At 34.4% G+C, this 17,687-nt stretch overlaps 2 protein-coding genes across 3 annotated transcripts in view; one reads left to right on the top strand and one right to left on the bottom strand.

Annotated features, from left to right (window-relative positions):
• The window catches only part of LOC110021365 (IST1 homolog), a 29,854-nt gene extending 22,704 nt beyond the window's left edge, over window positions 1-7,150 (top strand). For both annotated transcript variants that reach the window (XM_020719826.1, XM_020719827.1), the window contains exons 5-7: window positions 5,633-5,804; window positions 5,880-6,020; window positions 6,118-7,150. In XM_020719826.1, the coding sequence (XP_020575485.1) occupies window positions 5,633-5,804; window positions 5,880-6,020; window positions 6,118-6,948 (1,144 nt within the window). In that variant the 3' untranslated portion in view covers window positions 6,949-7,150. The remainder of the gene's footprint in view (window positions 1-5,632; window positions 5,805-5,879; window positions 6,021-6,117) is intronic.
• Window positions 7,151-7,816: 666 nt separating this feature from the next.
• On the bottom strand, window positions 7,817-16,130 carry LOC110021385 (CRS2-associated factor 1, mitochondrial). The gene is made up of 5 exons (XM_020719868.1): window positions 15,488-16,130; window positions 10,627-10,754; window positions 10,093-10,318; window positions 9,884-10,011; window positions 7,817-8,131 (listed from the first exon to the last, which is right to left on the bottom strand). The coding sequence occupies exons 1-5, from the start codon at window positions 16,023-16,025 to the stop codon at window positions 7,841-7,843; spliced, it is 1,311 nt and encodes a 436-aa protein (XP_020575527.1). The 5' UTR covers window positions 16,026-16,130; the 3' UTR covers window positions 7,817-7,840.
• Window positions 16,131-17,687: the final 1,557 nt, after the last annotated feature.

Raw genomic sequence — 17,687 nt, 5'->3', positions numbered from 1 at the left:
AAGCTATCCCAAAGCTCAACAGGTGCTAGATAAATAAGTTCATGAGAGTTACTGCTATGTAGGATTTGAATCCCACATACATTTGTAAATAGTAAAGTAGCATACATGTGAGATTTCCTGAATTTTCACACCTTGTACATTAATTTTTACATTTATGCCACGCAAATCTTTCATGTGTACATACCATCCAAATCTTTCATATCACAATAAAAATACTACCAATTGAACTTCTAAAAAGTGAAATATATGCTTTCATGTATAGATAGGGTGGCATGAATACAAATATTAAAGTTCAGGTGAAAGAAATGTAAAAATGCAGCAATTGAATTATACGGCTATAAATATAAAACCTTAGGTGTTGATGTGTAAATACAGAAGTTAAGTGACCTGTATGTAAATCTTCCTAACTCTTGATGGCATTGTATAAATAAAATGAGTAGTATAGGAACAAAACAAGAATTCGTTACCCAGTTATTGCAATCGCTAAGATTCTGCGCTCCAAAGCTTTTCAGAAGCTCCGAGGAGTTATGTGTTCCTCCTACCTCCAATGCGGGCGAGGGAGGGTCAGCCGAGTGAGGCGAGCGACTTTGAGGCGGACGAGAGGTGAGCGGGAGCTTCTATCGGGAGCTGTGATTGAGTTGCAGAGAAGCAGGACAGCGGAGGGGTTTCCTGTGCGAGCAGAATTTGTTGAGAGCAACCGTCGCATGCGAGCAGGAAGCCGACGAGGGTGAGCGAGAGTGATGCGAGGGTTTCGGTACAGAGGAGGCGAGCGGGAAAGGAGTCAAATTTGGATCGCAAAGGGTGAGGTGGAGCGGGAGCCTCTGTCGAGTGGGGGTCTCGATGCAGAGGAGAAGAGAGCCGAATGGGAGAGGCGAAGTTTCGGTGTGGAGGGGAGGTCGCAAGAGGGGAGGCGAAGCAGGCGCTAGCGAAGCAGGTGCTTCTGCGTGTATAAGCTGAGTCAATTAGCCCATGTCCAGCCTGAATCAAACCTAAGTCGGACTTAGGTTGAGCCCGGGCCCGCGCCCCGCTAATTTAAAAAAATAATAATAATAATAAAAAGGTGCATCGATATCCGTGTTAGTTGCGCGCGCGCAAAATCATAGTGATATGGGTGTCTCTCCTAGCTAAAGTCGACGTCCCGGACGCGTCGGCGCGATCGGTTTCGTCATCCGGGGCCGTCCGGACGAGTTTGCCGATTGACAAATCAAATCAAGTGAAAGTCGTGTGCAGTGAGGGCATGAATTGCAGCGTTCACGAATGGTTTACCTAAGGGCATTTGATCCTATAGGAACTCATTTTCGGGCCCTCTACATGTTGGTCCTTAGCCCTTGCAACTGGAAGTTGAGTGCTTGGAACCATTCATGCGAGTTCTTCAAAAAAATGAGTCAAGAAGTGGCTTTAAGGTTTGGCTCCATTGCTAGTCCGCTATGATGGTCAATAAGAATTCCTAAAGCTAAATCCTAGGTTCTAAGAGTAGGAGACTAAGACCTCACTAAAAATGAGGTCAACAAGCATACATATATTTAATGACTTGAATATAAGCAATATCAACAACATTCTTTTCTAGAACTTTCCAAAGTACTTCTCTCGAAGCTTTATCATAAGTTTTTCTATGATAAAGCTTTTAATTTTAATAAACTTTATCATAAATTTTATCATAATTTTTTTTCTATGTAGATTCTTTTTATTCTCTCTATACTTTTCCATCAAACCTTTCAATAAATATAGAGCTTGGTCAAAAGTGAAATAAAAAATATAAGAAGATTGTATGAAAATAGATTGTATGTTGATATAAGAAGATTCCATTATAATGGTTGAAAGAAAAAATATACGAGTTCTTAAAGTTTTTCAAGTTAAGTGATCAATATAAAGATTGTATGATATGGATGTCATTGTCCTCAGTCCAACAAATCACATGATTAACGGAACGAGCCCTTGACAATTGGTGTTTGTTTTGCCTATTGTTCTGGGCATCTAGGTGTGATTGTTGATATTTGTTTCAACCACTAAATACACACGCACATGCGTGCGCGCGCGCACACATACATATATGCATACATACATATAGATAGATGGATAGATATTTTGTTTTATATGTATGTATGTACGTATGTATGTATTAAACTTCAAAAATGTTATTCAACTATGTGTGTATGGCCAATTTAGTTCCACAGCACCTCATTTGGAGAATTGTGTTACTACTGGATTGCCGCTCATGAATAGCCAGGGGACTATTTATTTATGTACATATACATATATATACATATATAAATATGTTTATGTATTTTTGTTCATATTTATGTATGTATATTAGTAGAACATCTTAAAAAATGCTTTTAATTTATGTTCATTATTATAAAATGTACGCACCATGCATGCCATTTTCACCATATATGAAATATATGTAAGAAGTACTGTTAAATTTATAGTCAATGTTATTGAAATAAAATAATTCAATTCAGATTTTGTGTATCACGGGGATTTGAAACATTCGGCATTATCATGCAAGCCAAAAAAAATAAATTCTAAATTTAATTAGTGCACAATTCACGGATAATACTTCCTGCTACAGTAACATTTGCCTTTATTTTAATCAGTAGCTTGATGTTAAAAGTCACAAAATAGATGTTCTCGTTCAACCACTTTATGAGCAACATTTCATAAATGATAAGGGAGTCTTACAGAACTTTGCTTTGAATACCTACAATCTCGACCTTTAATAATAAGTTTTCCTTTCTAAAGAGACATTTTAATCATTTGTTAAAGCAAACATAAATTGTATAAATTAATCTCTTGTTGTCATCTTGTAATATCATTTGTTAAGAAATAAGAAGCTTGAGTAAATGTTATTTTTTTCTTTTACATGCCTGGATATTTGTCTAAAATAACAAAAACGCAACTTGCCAATCCCTTGATCCCATTGAGAAAACTGAACTGGGGCTACCCACCTACTTAATAAAACTACATGTCATTTATATTAGTAAATTTTAAAAATATGAGCGCAATATATTCTAACCATTTTCATGTTCTTAGAGAAATATTTTTTATACCCAATAATAATAAATTCTCTAATAACAGTGAGTTTGTGATGCTTATTGCTCCAATGCCAATCAATTTGGATGGCAACCCATCAACAATTTATAAATTATAGTTTTCTAGTAAAAAGTGAGCTTTTGTTTCTAACTTTGTGGCAGTGATCAAACTGAGGCCCAACTTTTTTGAGTATGATTATAACTACATATATTACACTTCTAGTAAAAAGGGTCGAGTCCTCCGGATTAGTTGAGATATTTTACTCCTTGATTTCCTATCATGATTTTCCTTTGCTTTTCTTCTCTACAAACTTCAGAGAAAACTTCTCAGATAGATAGATGTTAAGATCTTCATCCCAAAACTTTTTTTTATGGAGGGTTAGCAATGGCGGTGAGAATCATGGGCGGACCTGCATTCAATCCAGAGGGAGCAATTGCCCCCCCTCCTAAATTTTGAAATTTTGCTAATTAGAGTGGGTCATTCCATGATTTGCCCTCCCCTAAACACATAAGTTTGCCCCTGCCAACTCCACTGACCCGCCCAGGCACCCAATATGTTATTGAATAATTCTTTATATATATTTTTAATAACCTCAAATTCTTATTAAAGTATGCTATAAATATATTAAAGAAATGTATTCTTTTTATATTAAATTTCTAAGTTTAGATTTGAGTATATAATTTTTTATTTTGAGTTGATTAAAATTTAGAGCGTGAAATCAAATTATCTGTTGTATTATAATTATTTAAGATTAAAAAAATAATATAATCTTATCACATGACATGCCAAAATTTTAGCCTTTTTAAATTTTTATACAAGTTAAGTGATTTCAATTAAATGGCCTAATTATATATTTGGCTATCTAAATAGTGGTGTGACAAACATTAAATTTATTAACCCCCTCAAAAAAAAGACTGGTTCTGCCTCTGGTAAGAATTAAGAACATAATTACTGATTTTGCCAGTTGACCATAGTTTTTTCCGTTTACCTTGTGCCCTGTGGTAGGAAGAAAGGTGTTGTTTTCTTGATTTTCATTGCTGCTATGAATTATTGATTCATGGCTAGAGGTGATGTTATGGTTGTAGCATCTATTAATTCATTCCTTATTTAACCCTCATCATAGATTAATTGGGAAGATAAAATTGGAGAAAATTATTCTATTTTTTAATTTAATAAGGAAGAAGAATATATCTCATAGAGGAATTCAACGAGAAAGCAGCCCAGGCTAGTCCAAATGAGGAGATAAACTATTGTATAACCAAAATCCCTGGACCGGATTCAAGGTGTGATGTGAGTCGGGCAGCTGATCTTGCAAAGTAGCTCAGTCAGAATGCCGGTCTAGGGTACTTGGTCCGCGTTACTCGACCACGACAACTCGGGCAATTCGCCTCGGGGCTGAATAGGCCGACAAAGTGTTTTTGAAGATGAGACGTAGAAGAAATATTTAAGCTGGGGAGCAGCTACTAAGGAGAAGCTTTACAAGATATTATAATAACAGTCAAGATGATTTATGTCATGCAATTTAACTCAGGACTACTCATCTATAAATAAGGGTAGCAACTGCAGATTAAAGGGGAGATTTTTCCTGAATATTGAAGCCACTCATTTCTCCTCAGCCTTTTTCTGTTCTCTAAGGTCGTCATTCTTTCTAGCTCTTTCCTTGATGGTACAAATGCACGGATAAATCTAGATCCAACAACTACTAATCAGCCACAAGCTAAACAAGGAAAAAATTTACAGTATAATACAAGAGTTCCTAAATAAACAATCAAATCAGGAGAATTGAATACAAACTATCATTCTCCCTTGGGAACATATGCCTATCCAAAAGGGATGTTTGTGATTCCCTGAGTGCAAATAGTGGCAAAATTATTGGCAGAAGCGAATCCGGTGACCTCAATAGGTTTATTTCCTAGGTTTATATATGTGTCGCAAGCCGTGGCCTGTTGGTTGGCGGGGTTAACTGTAAGTCCCCTCAGGTCACGGGTTCGATTCTCCGCAGCACGGGGTTCTCGAATAGTTAGACACATGGCGCGGGCTCTCATCATGGGGTCTTGATGCGCATGGGAAATCGATATTTGGGCTTTTGCCAAATATCAATTTCCTTGTTAATATATATAACGACCGGAGGCTGTGTACGAGCCCCAGTCATTCATAATACGCCTAAGAATTTGAGTACCACACCCTACACTCGGGGGGAATCGAACCCTAGACCAGAAGGGAGTTACAACTGACAAGCAGATGTCCAACTAACTAATCTAAGTATGCGGCGTTTTTACAGTTGGATCAGGAGTTACTTCCAGGAATTCCAATTTGTGGGATTGTTTTTCCTTCTTTTTCCGCACATTCTTCGGCTCAACAGGCATACTTCATATGTTGACTTTTTTCTATGCATAAATTGATTTTGTGTATTATTATGTCATATAAACAGTGTTGTTTAAAAACTGTATCCAGATATATATATTGTCATCTGCTTGATTATTATTATTATTTTTTTCCGTTCTTATATATAGCAGAAGATGGCATAAATTTTACATGTATAGTTGTATTCTATCCAACGACATTAGCTTCATGATTTCATGCTTTAAAATTTAACCAGGGAATGTCCATTAGACCTCAAAGAAGCAATCTCAAGCATATGCTTCGCAGCGCCGAGGTGCTCAGACTTGCCTGAACTGTTTCAGGTACAGATTTTATTTGCGAGCAAATATGGGAAGGAATTTGTTGCAGCTGCTACAGAACTGATGCCAGATTGCGGAGTAAATCGCCAGGTTTAGTGAACTTTCGACCATCCAACTTCTGATTTGTTCTGTTCACAAATCCCACTTAATTAAATTTGTTTACAGATTATTCAATTATTGTCTGTTCATGCTCCTTCTGTGGAAACAAAATTGAAACTTCTCAAGGAAATTGCTGAAGAGCATGAGGTAGACTGGGATCCAGCTGCAACTGAATCCGAGTTTCTTAAGCCACATGAAGATTTATTGGTAAGGGGTCAAATTATAACCATTTAATCATACTCGTGGTTCTCTATTTTTATTATTATCAATATTATTTGTGATTTAACTTGTTCTTATCGATCAGAACGGACCAAACTACATCAGTGGCAGTGCTGCATTGCCTCTTCCAAAAGAGAAGCATATTGCTTCTCCCAGTAGGAACACTGTAGAAGAGATAGACCAACCTGATTCAGATTCTGGTGTTGATTCATGGGATTTCCCAGAAGTGCCAAGAAGTTCAGTTCAAGCAGATTCAGATTCCCCTCAATCACCAGCCATTGTTCATCATCCACATCCTCCTCCTTCCCCGTTCAATTCTGAGGTTGGACAAGAGGAACCAAAGGAGAAGAAGCAGTTTATCCCCTTTGTGTCTCCACCTTCTCCCCCATCTCCACCACCAGCTCCATTACATGCAAAGTTAACAGAGGCATCTACTCCCCCCTCTCAAGTCAAGTCCGAGGCCAAAGAAGACCTACAGGATGTCCTGGCTGCTGCTCAGGCAGCTGCAGAGTCTGCTGAGCAAGCTGCTGCTGCTGCTCGTGCTGCTGCAAGCCTTGCCCGGCTTAGAATCGCCGAGCTTAATAAAAAGAGCCAATCCTTTCATGATTCTGAGAATGGAGTGAATCAAGGGGAGAATCCAACATGGAACCAGCACAATTTAGATGATGATGTAAAGCATGTTCCTTCTTGGGATTCAGGCACTCCAACCCAAGATTTAACCAAGATGGAAGCTGGCTCACCTGATTATACAGGATTGATTCCAGACTATAACAGAGATCATAAACCTCAGAGATCTACTTCGCTGGAGGATTATCCATATTTCAGCTACCCTAACCTGTTCAGCAGCAGGCAAGATTCTAATCTCCATTCGAGTTTCTCTTCCCCGGAGAATTCTCGGCCAGCTCATGATTCGTGACAGCAGTGTCGAACAACATTCGTGTTTCTTACCTTCCATTATTTGTGCCAATTTGGTATTTGTACTGTAATGTTCCTTCAGAGCAGAGGTGTGATTCCTGTCTTAGTAGAGTTTCACTTGTTAAATTTCAACGGTCTGTCTGTACAAGCAAATGGTTATAATTGCCCTTCTTCATCAACTCGATGGACTACTGGCTTTTCAATTTCTTACTCTGTGAACTCATCTGTCATCATATGGTGCATTTCATTACCACTTATAGTGATCCAAATGTTTTCATTTATTTATTTTCATTATTTTTTTGGTATCATAAAGTGCATGGTTCTCAGTCTCTTTAATAATTTATGCGGTAAGTTTATGCATTTAGTTCTAGTTTTTCCTTTTTCTCCACCACTTATATTAAGCTGCTTGGATAATGCATTCTTAACAGTATTAATTAGTTATATTTTAGTATAATTACTTTAATTTTCCAATCATAAAGACACATAATAGAGCTTATAATAAATTATAATAACTACAAAAAGTTTCAAAATTTTTAATTTTCTCATAATAATCCTACATCTACAGTCAATACAAAATGGTTCCCAACTCTCCCAAAAAAAAAAAGAGGGGAAAAGGGGCATTTACATAAATGCCACATAATTATTATGTATTTACATATTGAACACCTTAACTTTCATGGTTAATACATAACAATAAAATCTTTAATATCACATAAAAAATCTCACTATTATAAGTTTTTTAAAAGTAAAATATATCTTTTCATACACAGATTTATCACACCAAAATATTATAAATGTAAATGTCAAACTTTTGATATTTGATATGTAAATATATAGAAATTGTGCGGTAGGTATGTAATTTCTAAAAAAGAAACACATACACACAAAAGCCATCAGGGAGACTCATTTGAACTGAATGATGAGCTATCCTCATCCCGTTCAATTGTGGGATCCATTTCTGAATCTTCAGAGTCTGATATAATTGATTCCTCATGTGAGCTGTAAAATTCAGAACTGTGAGTAGAAGCATCTGTGAGGCTCTTCTGAGTTCCTTCATCTGATTCAGATAAAAGAGAAAATGATTTCTCTTCAGAGTTCTTGTGGGCATTCCTATCATAGTCCTTTCCCCTCCATACTACAATTTGTTCCTTTTGGAATGTCACAAGGATGCAAGGCACCAAGTCCTGATTAACAAAACCAGAAGAAAATTTCAGATTTCAAATTAAACAAAAGCAAAAAAATGAGGCATACTGAGTCCAAAATATTACATCATAACTGTCATTTCTACATCAAAAAATGGATTTTTGAATGTTTTAGGAAGACAGGAAGGCTGCCCAACATACAAAAAATGGAAGCTATAGGTCTGATAAAAGGCAAATCAGATATAAAAAGTATCTCTTGCATAGAAAGATGGGATTGATAGAAGATGACTCAATTGAAAAATTCCCATACTGACCCTTCTATAACCTCTTCGTTCATGTTCAATCAATGGGCGATACCAGAGGAGAAACAAGCACTGAATCGGAAGAGTAGTAGATTTACTTAGCTACCTATATGTCTATGTGTGTGATTTGATTTGAACTTATGTGTTTGCTTTACTTATCACTTGATTCTGGCTAAATGTATATCATTTGGTATTTATTCTCAAAATGAGTATATGTACACTCATGGCGAAGGGGGGTCCAAAACGAACTCAAGAAATGAAATGAAGGCCGATGTTAAAACTGTTTCGGCAAATGTTAAAATAGAGTCGGATAAAAAAAAAGAAAACTTATTTGTATTTGTGAAAGGGTTGGTAAAGCTCTAGTGGCAAACAAAATTAGATCAGAGTCGTTTTAGGTAGTTTAGTCACGTTAAACATCGACCATCTGCTGATTATCTTCGGAGATTAAATGTTTTAGATTCAACTTATGTTAAGAAAAGATTTGAGCATGTTATATAAAAAATGAAAAGACGATACTCAATAGGACACAATGGAAAAAAAGGATTTATGTAACCGACCCCACTTAGTGGGATAAAGGATTGTTGTTATTGTATTAAACAAATAAAAAACTGAAACATAATAAGCACAAAATATTATATCGCAAGTGTCATTTCTACCTCAGAAAATGGATTCTTGAATGTTTAGGAAGACAGAAGCCTACCCAAGATATAAAAAAAGGAAGCTATAGGTTTGATAAAGGGCAAATCAGATCTACCAAAAATCTCCAGCATAGATACTGTCTTTCATTATGACTTGGTTATGGCTATAAATACATATCATTTGGGATTTTATTCTTAAAATGACTATATGTACACTCGTGGCAATGGGGGTCTGAAACTAACTCATGTGATGAAATGAAGGCCGATGTAAAAACTATTCCGGCAAATGCTAAAATGGCGTCGGATAAAATAGAAAACTGAAGCGTTACATTTTGTATACTTAATTTAATCCAGTGCTTAAGAAAATGAAAAGAGGCATGAGTTGAAGATCACTTTTGCTTTTAAAAACATTGTTTTGTACATTTCTTACATGGTTTTTTCTTTGTTCTAAAAACAAATCAACTTATTTTTATAAACCCTCGAAATAACTAAAGTTTTTTAAAAAATTAATTTATGTTCAATATGTAAAATATGCTCTATTTTTAATCAAAATATATACAAAATAAAAAAAGTGATTATTACGTACAGACCGCCCGAAATATTGATATTTACAAATTAATCACTAAAATGTGATTTTTATGAACTACTGAACCAATGTATTTACATGTGTCACGATCAAACTATTGAGAATTTGATAAAAATAAAAAATATTGGTTGGTTTGATATTTGAGTGAGAATTTGAAAAATGGATAGAAGAGGGTGGTTGATTTTTAAATAGCAAGCTTCGGATGGTCTGCATGTAATCATCCCAATAAAGAAATCTAAAATAAAAAACCTCTGATTGTATGTCTCACCCGGAGTTTAACTCCTATTTTCTTGTAATCAGTTGTAGGAAGGCCTTTGCAATCTATACGGACTAACTCATCAGTCAAAAAAGCATCCCTAACCATTGGAACAAGACTAGCATAGTAGCCATTCTTGGCTGCAATATAGAAATTAAGTTACCTCACATATATAAAAGACAATAACATGAAAGTAAGAGTTTTTGTGATAAAAGCATTACCCAACTTTGTTAAAGCAGGAACAGCAAGGCCTCTCTTCCTCATCAATTTTGTCTCATCAACGCTCAATCCATCTATAACTGTTCTAATCAATCTTGGATAGACTGGTTCGTGAGGTTTCCAGAGCATTAATGGAATCTTAGGCCTTTTCTTGGCATTATAATGCCTTCCTCGAAACAAGATGATCTGACCGCCATGTCTGTGGATAATAAGGCCGCCTGTTTTTTCCTGAAAATAAACATATATCAAATGTCTTGGAATGCTATATATTATGAAAAAATATATGGAAAGAAAGCGAAGTGCCAAACTAGTTCCCCGACTACGTACATGGGATCATTTCAATTCTAGAGTCTAATAAAAGTATTAAAGGACTCTTTTAATATGGGCTAAAAGAAGTCCTCATTAATGCCAAGATTCAAGAGCCAAACATCATAAGGGGATATATATCTACCCCAAAATGATAGGTCCATATAGAGCTTGCATAAGATACTGCTAATAAGCAAAGCATTTATAACAAAAAAGAAAAAAGAAAATACCTCAAGTTGGTAGCACACATTTTTCATATCAACGGTTGGCACGCCGAGACACTTAATCCTGACAGCCTCACAATTCTTCCAGCTATTATGAATATCATTCAACATATTGTGTGTGAGGCCATCTCTTCCTATATAAACAGCTTTTAAAGTAAGACCATTAAGTACATAAACAGAAAGTCACAAAAATGGCAGGTAAAAAAATGTGCTGCGTGTTCTACAAATATTATATGGAAAAAAATAATAATAATAGTATCTCTGCAAATAGAACACAGTTAAAGATTAGTGAAGCTCGAATTGAGCATTTGCCTTCCACGTAGGACAAAATACGGGAACATACATGAGAAGTGAAAAAGATTTATTTAGAAAAAAATAAATAAATAAGAAATAAATGCATCACAAGAACGAATAAACAATTCGCCTGGATTATTACTCAAATTTTCTTTTTATAAATCATATTTTCCTTCATGCGAACATTTATATGATCATTGATGCGGGATTTATCAAAGCCTTGAGTTCTACTAAAGTAAACAAATGTAAAATGACTATTATGAAAACGTATATGCAATAAAGAGATAAACTTCATAGATTTAAAATGTGACACAGAACAACATAATGATAGGAGATTTGATGGAAAGTATACAGAGAAAAGAGCATGATAAGATTCCAACAGAAGTATTTTGGAGAGTTCTACAAAAGAAAGTTGTTGATATTGTTTATGTTCAAGTCATTAAAGAGATGTATACTAGAGTTGTTACTTGTGGTCTAACACAAAGAGGATTGACAAAGTATTTTTTATTTTAGTTGGATTACATCCGGAATTTGGTCTAAACCATATCTTTTTTACTTTAGTTGAGGAATGTCTCACTAGATTTTTAGGAAAACATGTACCTTGGTGTATGCTTTTTGCTAATGATATCCTTCTTGTGGATAAGACTAGAGAGTTTTCAGAAATAAAAACTTAAATTATAAAGGTCAACTTTAGAGTCTAAAGGCTTTCATTTGAGTAGATTTAAAATTGAATACATGAAATGTAATTTTAGTAGTGGTAGATCTAGTAGCTAGATTTTAATAATGGGTGATCAAGTCATTAAAAGAAGTGATTGTTTTGGATATCTCGGGTTTATTATTCAAAGTGATGGTGATATAGATGAGGATGTAATCAGTAGAATTCAAATTGAATGATTGCAGTAGAGGAATGCATCAAGCCGAATGTGTGATGGAAAAGTACCGCTTAAGCGTAAATGAAAATTTTATAAGATGGTGGTGAGACATGCAATGCTTTGTGGTGTAGAATGTTGGCCCATAAAAGAGAAGCATGAAATTAAGTTAAAGTGTTGCTGAGATGAGAATGCTCAGGTGTATGAGTGAATTTACACTTGACATAAAATGTGAAATGAATATATCGGTGGAAGGGTGGGTTGGAGTAGCTCCAGTGGCAAACAAAATTAGAGAGAGCTGCCTTAGAGTTTGATCATATTAAACGCCATCTAATGACCCAATTAAAAGAGTAGAAGTGTTAAATTTGACTTATGTTAAGAAAGGTAGTGGTAGGCCTAAAAAAACTTGGGCAAATTGTATAAAAAATGATCTTAAATTATTAGAATTAAATGAAAATAGGACACAATAGAGAAAAATGATACATATAGCCAAACCCACTTAGTGGTATAAAGGCTCGTCGTTGTTGTATTTATAACACCTTGCCTATCTATACAAAAGCGTATTTCACACCTTTTAAAAGTTAAAATAATGTTATTTTTGATGTGATAGGAAAGATCTCGGTATTATAAAGGTAAAAAGTAAAATTTAGGTAACGGATAAGTAAATTCATAAAAATTGGGCGGGATGTATGTAAATGATTCCCTTCTTTTAAATTTATCACACTTCATGTATTACTTGGAAGTGTGTATTTCACCTTTTAAAAGTTCAAATAATAATATTTTTGATGTGAAGGGAAAGATTTGGGTGTTATATATGTAAAAAGTAAAATTTAGGTTTTGGATAAGTAATTTCATAAGAATTGTGTGGGATACATGTAAATGCCACCCTAATGTTAAATTTATCATACTTCATGTATCGCTTGACCATTGGCTAGTATTGAATATTCAATAAAATATTCAAATATGGTAAAACTGCAACTCAACCTCAGCCATTTTCCTAATAATTCTAAAACTCTCATCACTTAAAGGTTTGATCTTCTAATAATTCCAACTTTCCAACAATCACTTTCTATAGTTTCATTTTTCAATTAATTTTAAAATTTTTATCACCTAAAGGATTCATTTTACGAATAATTCAAAAATTGCAACCCGAATCGATCATTTTTCCACTAATTCCATTAGAATCTTGATCAAACCACTTTTTTTTAATTGACCATCTTCTTATAGATTCATCTTCTATTCCAGCCTATGCTAAAACAACTTAAGAGTATTTTATATTCCTCATTTCAAAATATCTTTAAATGGTTAATTAAAACTCTATAGTATCCCCTTTTACCATACATCCTCATAACTAACACTTAACTGATTTCTAATTGCATTACCACCTAAAGGATAATCTTAAAAATAGCACATTACTGGATGTAAATTCTACCGACCATGTGATTTGCACTCTTCACAATACCACTAGAATTTCTAATTGTCATTATTCTTTTATGCAAGATAACTTTTTAAATGATAAATTGTAATATAATTTGTAATTATATAGGTTAAGAACCTTCCAGATTTTCCCTCTTTATGAAAATATATCTCTCCTATAAATATTGTAGCTACTTCACCCATCGGAATTAAAAAAATATGTAATAGTTTTCTTTCAAAATTTTCAACAATTGCTCTATGTTTTATTTTTTTGAAGCTTCAAAACCAATCTCGCCCATCATAACTTAGTCTATCTCTAAACAGCACACACTTATGCATATCATTTTGAATACATGTTGCAAGTATATTATGACTAGTACCAAAAAAAATGATTTGAATGTTTATTAATCAAAATTATGATTCTATTGCGAGTTGAAAATAAGTAAGAATTTCCTTACACATGCAATTATTACACAATGTCTACAAAATCAATTATAATGACGCCTAATGATAGAATTTTTAAAATCGAGAAAAATATGTCAATATTCTTCTTCAATTTCATACTTTTCTACCAGTTGTATAAACAAAAAAATATCATTTATTTTGTTCGTAAACTAAATTAATTTTACAATGTAAGCTTACAAGCTTAATTCCTAAATAAATATCATGCATTTGAACAACCTCTTCATTCTTCAAATTTTATATTTAAACATTTCTTCTTGCCACTTGGCATTCTACTATACTTTATGTTTTAAGGAAAAGATTTCTTAACCAAACATAACACATAATGTTAGTTTTGCTATCTCAAAGATCTCCCAATGCCTTAACTTTATATATTTCTTCAATGTTGAATTAATTTTACTTTTCTAGGGAAATATATCGAATACTTAGTATTTTATAATAAATTTCATTTTGTTTCTTTAGTGTTTATCCTTTTTTAAACTCTAATTTAGTAAATACTCAATGGGATATTTCCAACTTTAGATTATATCCCCTTGTTAAATCTAACTTGATCATAGTCTTTTAAATTTCCCTTCAACAACTTTACAACGATATATACTTTTTCATCTTCCTTAAGCTCCAATATATCTTAAAAAACATCAAAGATTTAGCCTGATTTGTCTCAATATCCTCTGAGCATCTTTTACCTTGTTAGTGTACTATATAACTTGACCAGCTTTTGAGATTTTTGCATTCCTTGAAAGCAACTTTTGATCATTTTAACAACCTTTGCACTTCTTGCTCCACACCCAAAGTACGCTATAACTCTTTCACTCCAACATCCAAAGATTTCTTCCGCAAAGTTCTTCATACAATTAGCAATGTTCACCCAACCTAAAATTTTCTTTCCCGAGTCCTGAGTTTGAATTCATTGCTTTTCCGATGCTATCTATGTAGCAAAGATAGATTCTTTCATTAGAAGTTTTACCAAAATACCCAAAAACAAAAAAGGATTTTAACTACCGGCTTTTCAGTATTAAGGTCTGCTGCCAAAATTTCTCCAAAAGTTTCTTCAGAGCCTTTGGAAGTAGGTTTTATCTCTTTCGTTCATAATGGAATTTTATTATGTAATGGGTGTGTTGTTGACTAAAATGGTTGCTATGATTTACAGAGCAGTGATGGCTTCTACGAGCTTGGGAACAATTGGAAAACCTTCAATGAACTGAAAGCATACTCCGAGGAAGCGGGACTAAATAGTTTCTCTTGAAAATTTACCGCTTTATATCTATCTAAATTGAGCTCACATACCATAAGCCCGCAACAAAAAACAAAATTTTCACAAGCCTCCTTTTGGCATTGCATATCTATGAACATTGAACATGCATCCAAATAAAAGCTCAAATTTTAATTCATTGAGAGTAACATGATAACAAGATACCAAATTTCTTACTATATAATCCACAACAAACTCCCAAATGAATTAAATCAAAAAGTCAACAAATTTATTATTTTGTCACTACCCAAAATTTGCTTTGCTAATTAGTATAGATTCACCTCCAAGACCCCAGGACAGAGTACAACCACAGTGGCAAATCAATCAATATACAGCAAAAATTTATCGTGTTTATGCTTCCGGAATCTCTCATGAACTATAATTATTTTAAACCATTCAACTTGGTCCAATCAAAGCAAACTCTGAAGCACAGGCATCTGAACAATCCAACTTCCACTTACTTTTGTTCGCAAAATAGAACATCAAACAAAATTTCATTCTAAAAAGCTCCCAATTCTCCAATTCATATATTACTCTAACTAAAAATCATAATAATAATAAAAGAAAAAGTTACCCAGATTAACTTGCCGCTTAGTCCGGTGCTTCTGAAACTTGTCTATAAGAAAGGCCCTCTCTGCAGGACTAAGAAGCTCTCCGAGAATCGCCTTCCTCCTCCTCCGCCATTCATCCATCTTCTCCTCCGCGTCGTCAGATACGTCCCCTTCCACCGACTTCAGAGCCGGATCAACCGCCGGAGCGCACACACCGGTCCAAGAACGATCGAGCCGTCCAGGCCCGAAAGGCGAATACTTGGGCTCCCGCAGCCCGATGGGCTTAGTGTCCGGGTTGCACTCCGTGTAGCTGAATCGAAAGTCAAACGGAAGGTCGGAGTGGATGATCTTCTTTCCAGTCATGTCCAGCGAAGATGGCGGACGATAGGGCTCCTTCTTCTTCTTCTTCTTCCTGCTCCAATTAACTTCCGGGGAGCTAGGGTCAGGGCTTTGAGGAATGGGGAAAGAAGGAGCAACGAAACCGTAACGGTCTTTGAGAATGGAAGAAAAGAAGCGGCATGAGAAAAAACAGTTCTTGCGGATGATTTGTTTGAAAATCATAGGACGGAGAGGGACTGTGGGAGGGTTTGGGAGGGTGACCCGAGAAACCCTAGTGGTTTCTTCGATCAGTTCAGCGGGGAAGAATAACGGGCAGAGAGAGAAATAACCGACAAAATCTTATTTTGAAATATTATTATTGTTTTCATAAACAAAATTATTTAAATTAAGTTTCAATTAATAAAAAAATATAATTGAATAAATTAAATTAACTAATTAAAAATAAAATTCATAAAATTCATTTCATAATTAAATATTTTGATAACATAATATTTACAAAAAAAATATTATATGTCCGGTAGAAAAGCTTTCGAGCCGGTGCATATCGAGACAACCACCTGATCATTGATATAACTAATATATTATTATCAATATATATATATATAGTTTAAAGATATATATATATATATATATTATCAAAATTTAAAGTGGGGCTCAAGTATTGTATAAGCAAATATTTATTGGTGGCTTTGTTTGATTAAAAGTACTAAAGTTGAGTCCACAACCTCATAATGGCCAAGTTGATTATTTTTTGTTAACGTTGGCTACCATGTGTGCACACGAGTGTGTTGGGGTGTCTGTAATTATGCTTACACATGTGTGTTGTTGCTATAAAAAATTTAGATTTTAGTAAATAACAAAAAATGGTTTTAACCACATTAAATGATTTTAATTGCCAAAAAGTTGCTAGAAAATATTTTAAATTAAAAAAAAATGGTGACTTTAATCCCCATTTTCGAGTGACAATATATCCATTTGTAGAGGAAATCTCACAATTCTAAATTCTTCTCTCATAAACTTTAGCTCATTTTCGAGTGTGTTTCTACACAAAGTTGGAGACCATCTTTTATGACAGAGTCACGAGAAAACCTTCAGCCCTCCTTTACGCGCTCTCATTTATTCTTATACTTTATTTTCTTCTTTTGAAAAGTTTAAATATTATCTCACAATTATGAAATGTACTTCCCGTTTGCAAGGAATGGACCCAAGTAGGGTTCACGGGGGGCAATTACCCTTCTCTCAAATTTAGATTTTTATTTATATGGAAGGAGAATTTGGCATTTTTGCATCTCCTGGAATATATGTTTTTCCTCTCTTGAAATATCACTTTGCCCTCTGTCACCCTAACATCTCCAACATTGAGTCTAAGATGACAGTTTGCACCCGAATCTCAAGCAGAACCAGGGGGGGTTATTCTTCTTTAAGTAATATAAAATATTCAATCTTGCTTCGTATACGCTAATTTATTCTTCATAAACTTAATTCATTCTCTTAAAAGATGTTAAATACCTCCCTATTCATGAAAATAGTTCACAACTTTGCAAGCTTCAATCTTTGTAATAAGCTCAAATTACTTTCCTCAAAAGTAGTTAAAGCCTATCCTAATGTTATAGAATATGGTTCCTCATTGCAAGTTCTAGTACATCTTTATCAGGAACAAGAGGTTGTTCTTTATAAATAGAAATATCTCATATTCATGAATGGGCTCTAATTCTTTCATCGTAAAAATGGCCTAATAAGAGTTCATCCATTAAGGGAGATCAAGATTCATTGCCCTCATGACAAGGCTCAGTCTTTCCTTTAATAAGACATTGATCATTTTTGTATGATTGATGAAATTTGGAGAAGATAGAGAATTGCACTCTATGGAGGAATATCCAATTT

Source organism: Phalaenopsis equestris, unplaced genomic scaffold (assembly GCF_001263595.1).
Source record: "Phalaenopsis equestris unplaced genomic scaffold, ASM126359v1 Scaffold000134, whole genome shotgun sequence".
Lineage (NCBI taxonomy): Eukaryota > Viridiplantae > Streptophyta > Magnoliopsida > Asparagales > Orchidaceae > Phalaenopsis > Phalaenopsis equestris.
This window is presented reverse-complemented; position numbering and strand designations above follow the sequence as displayed.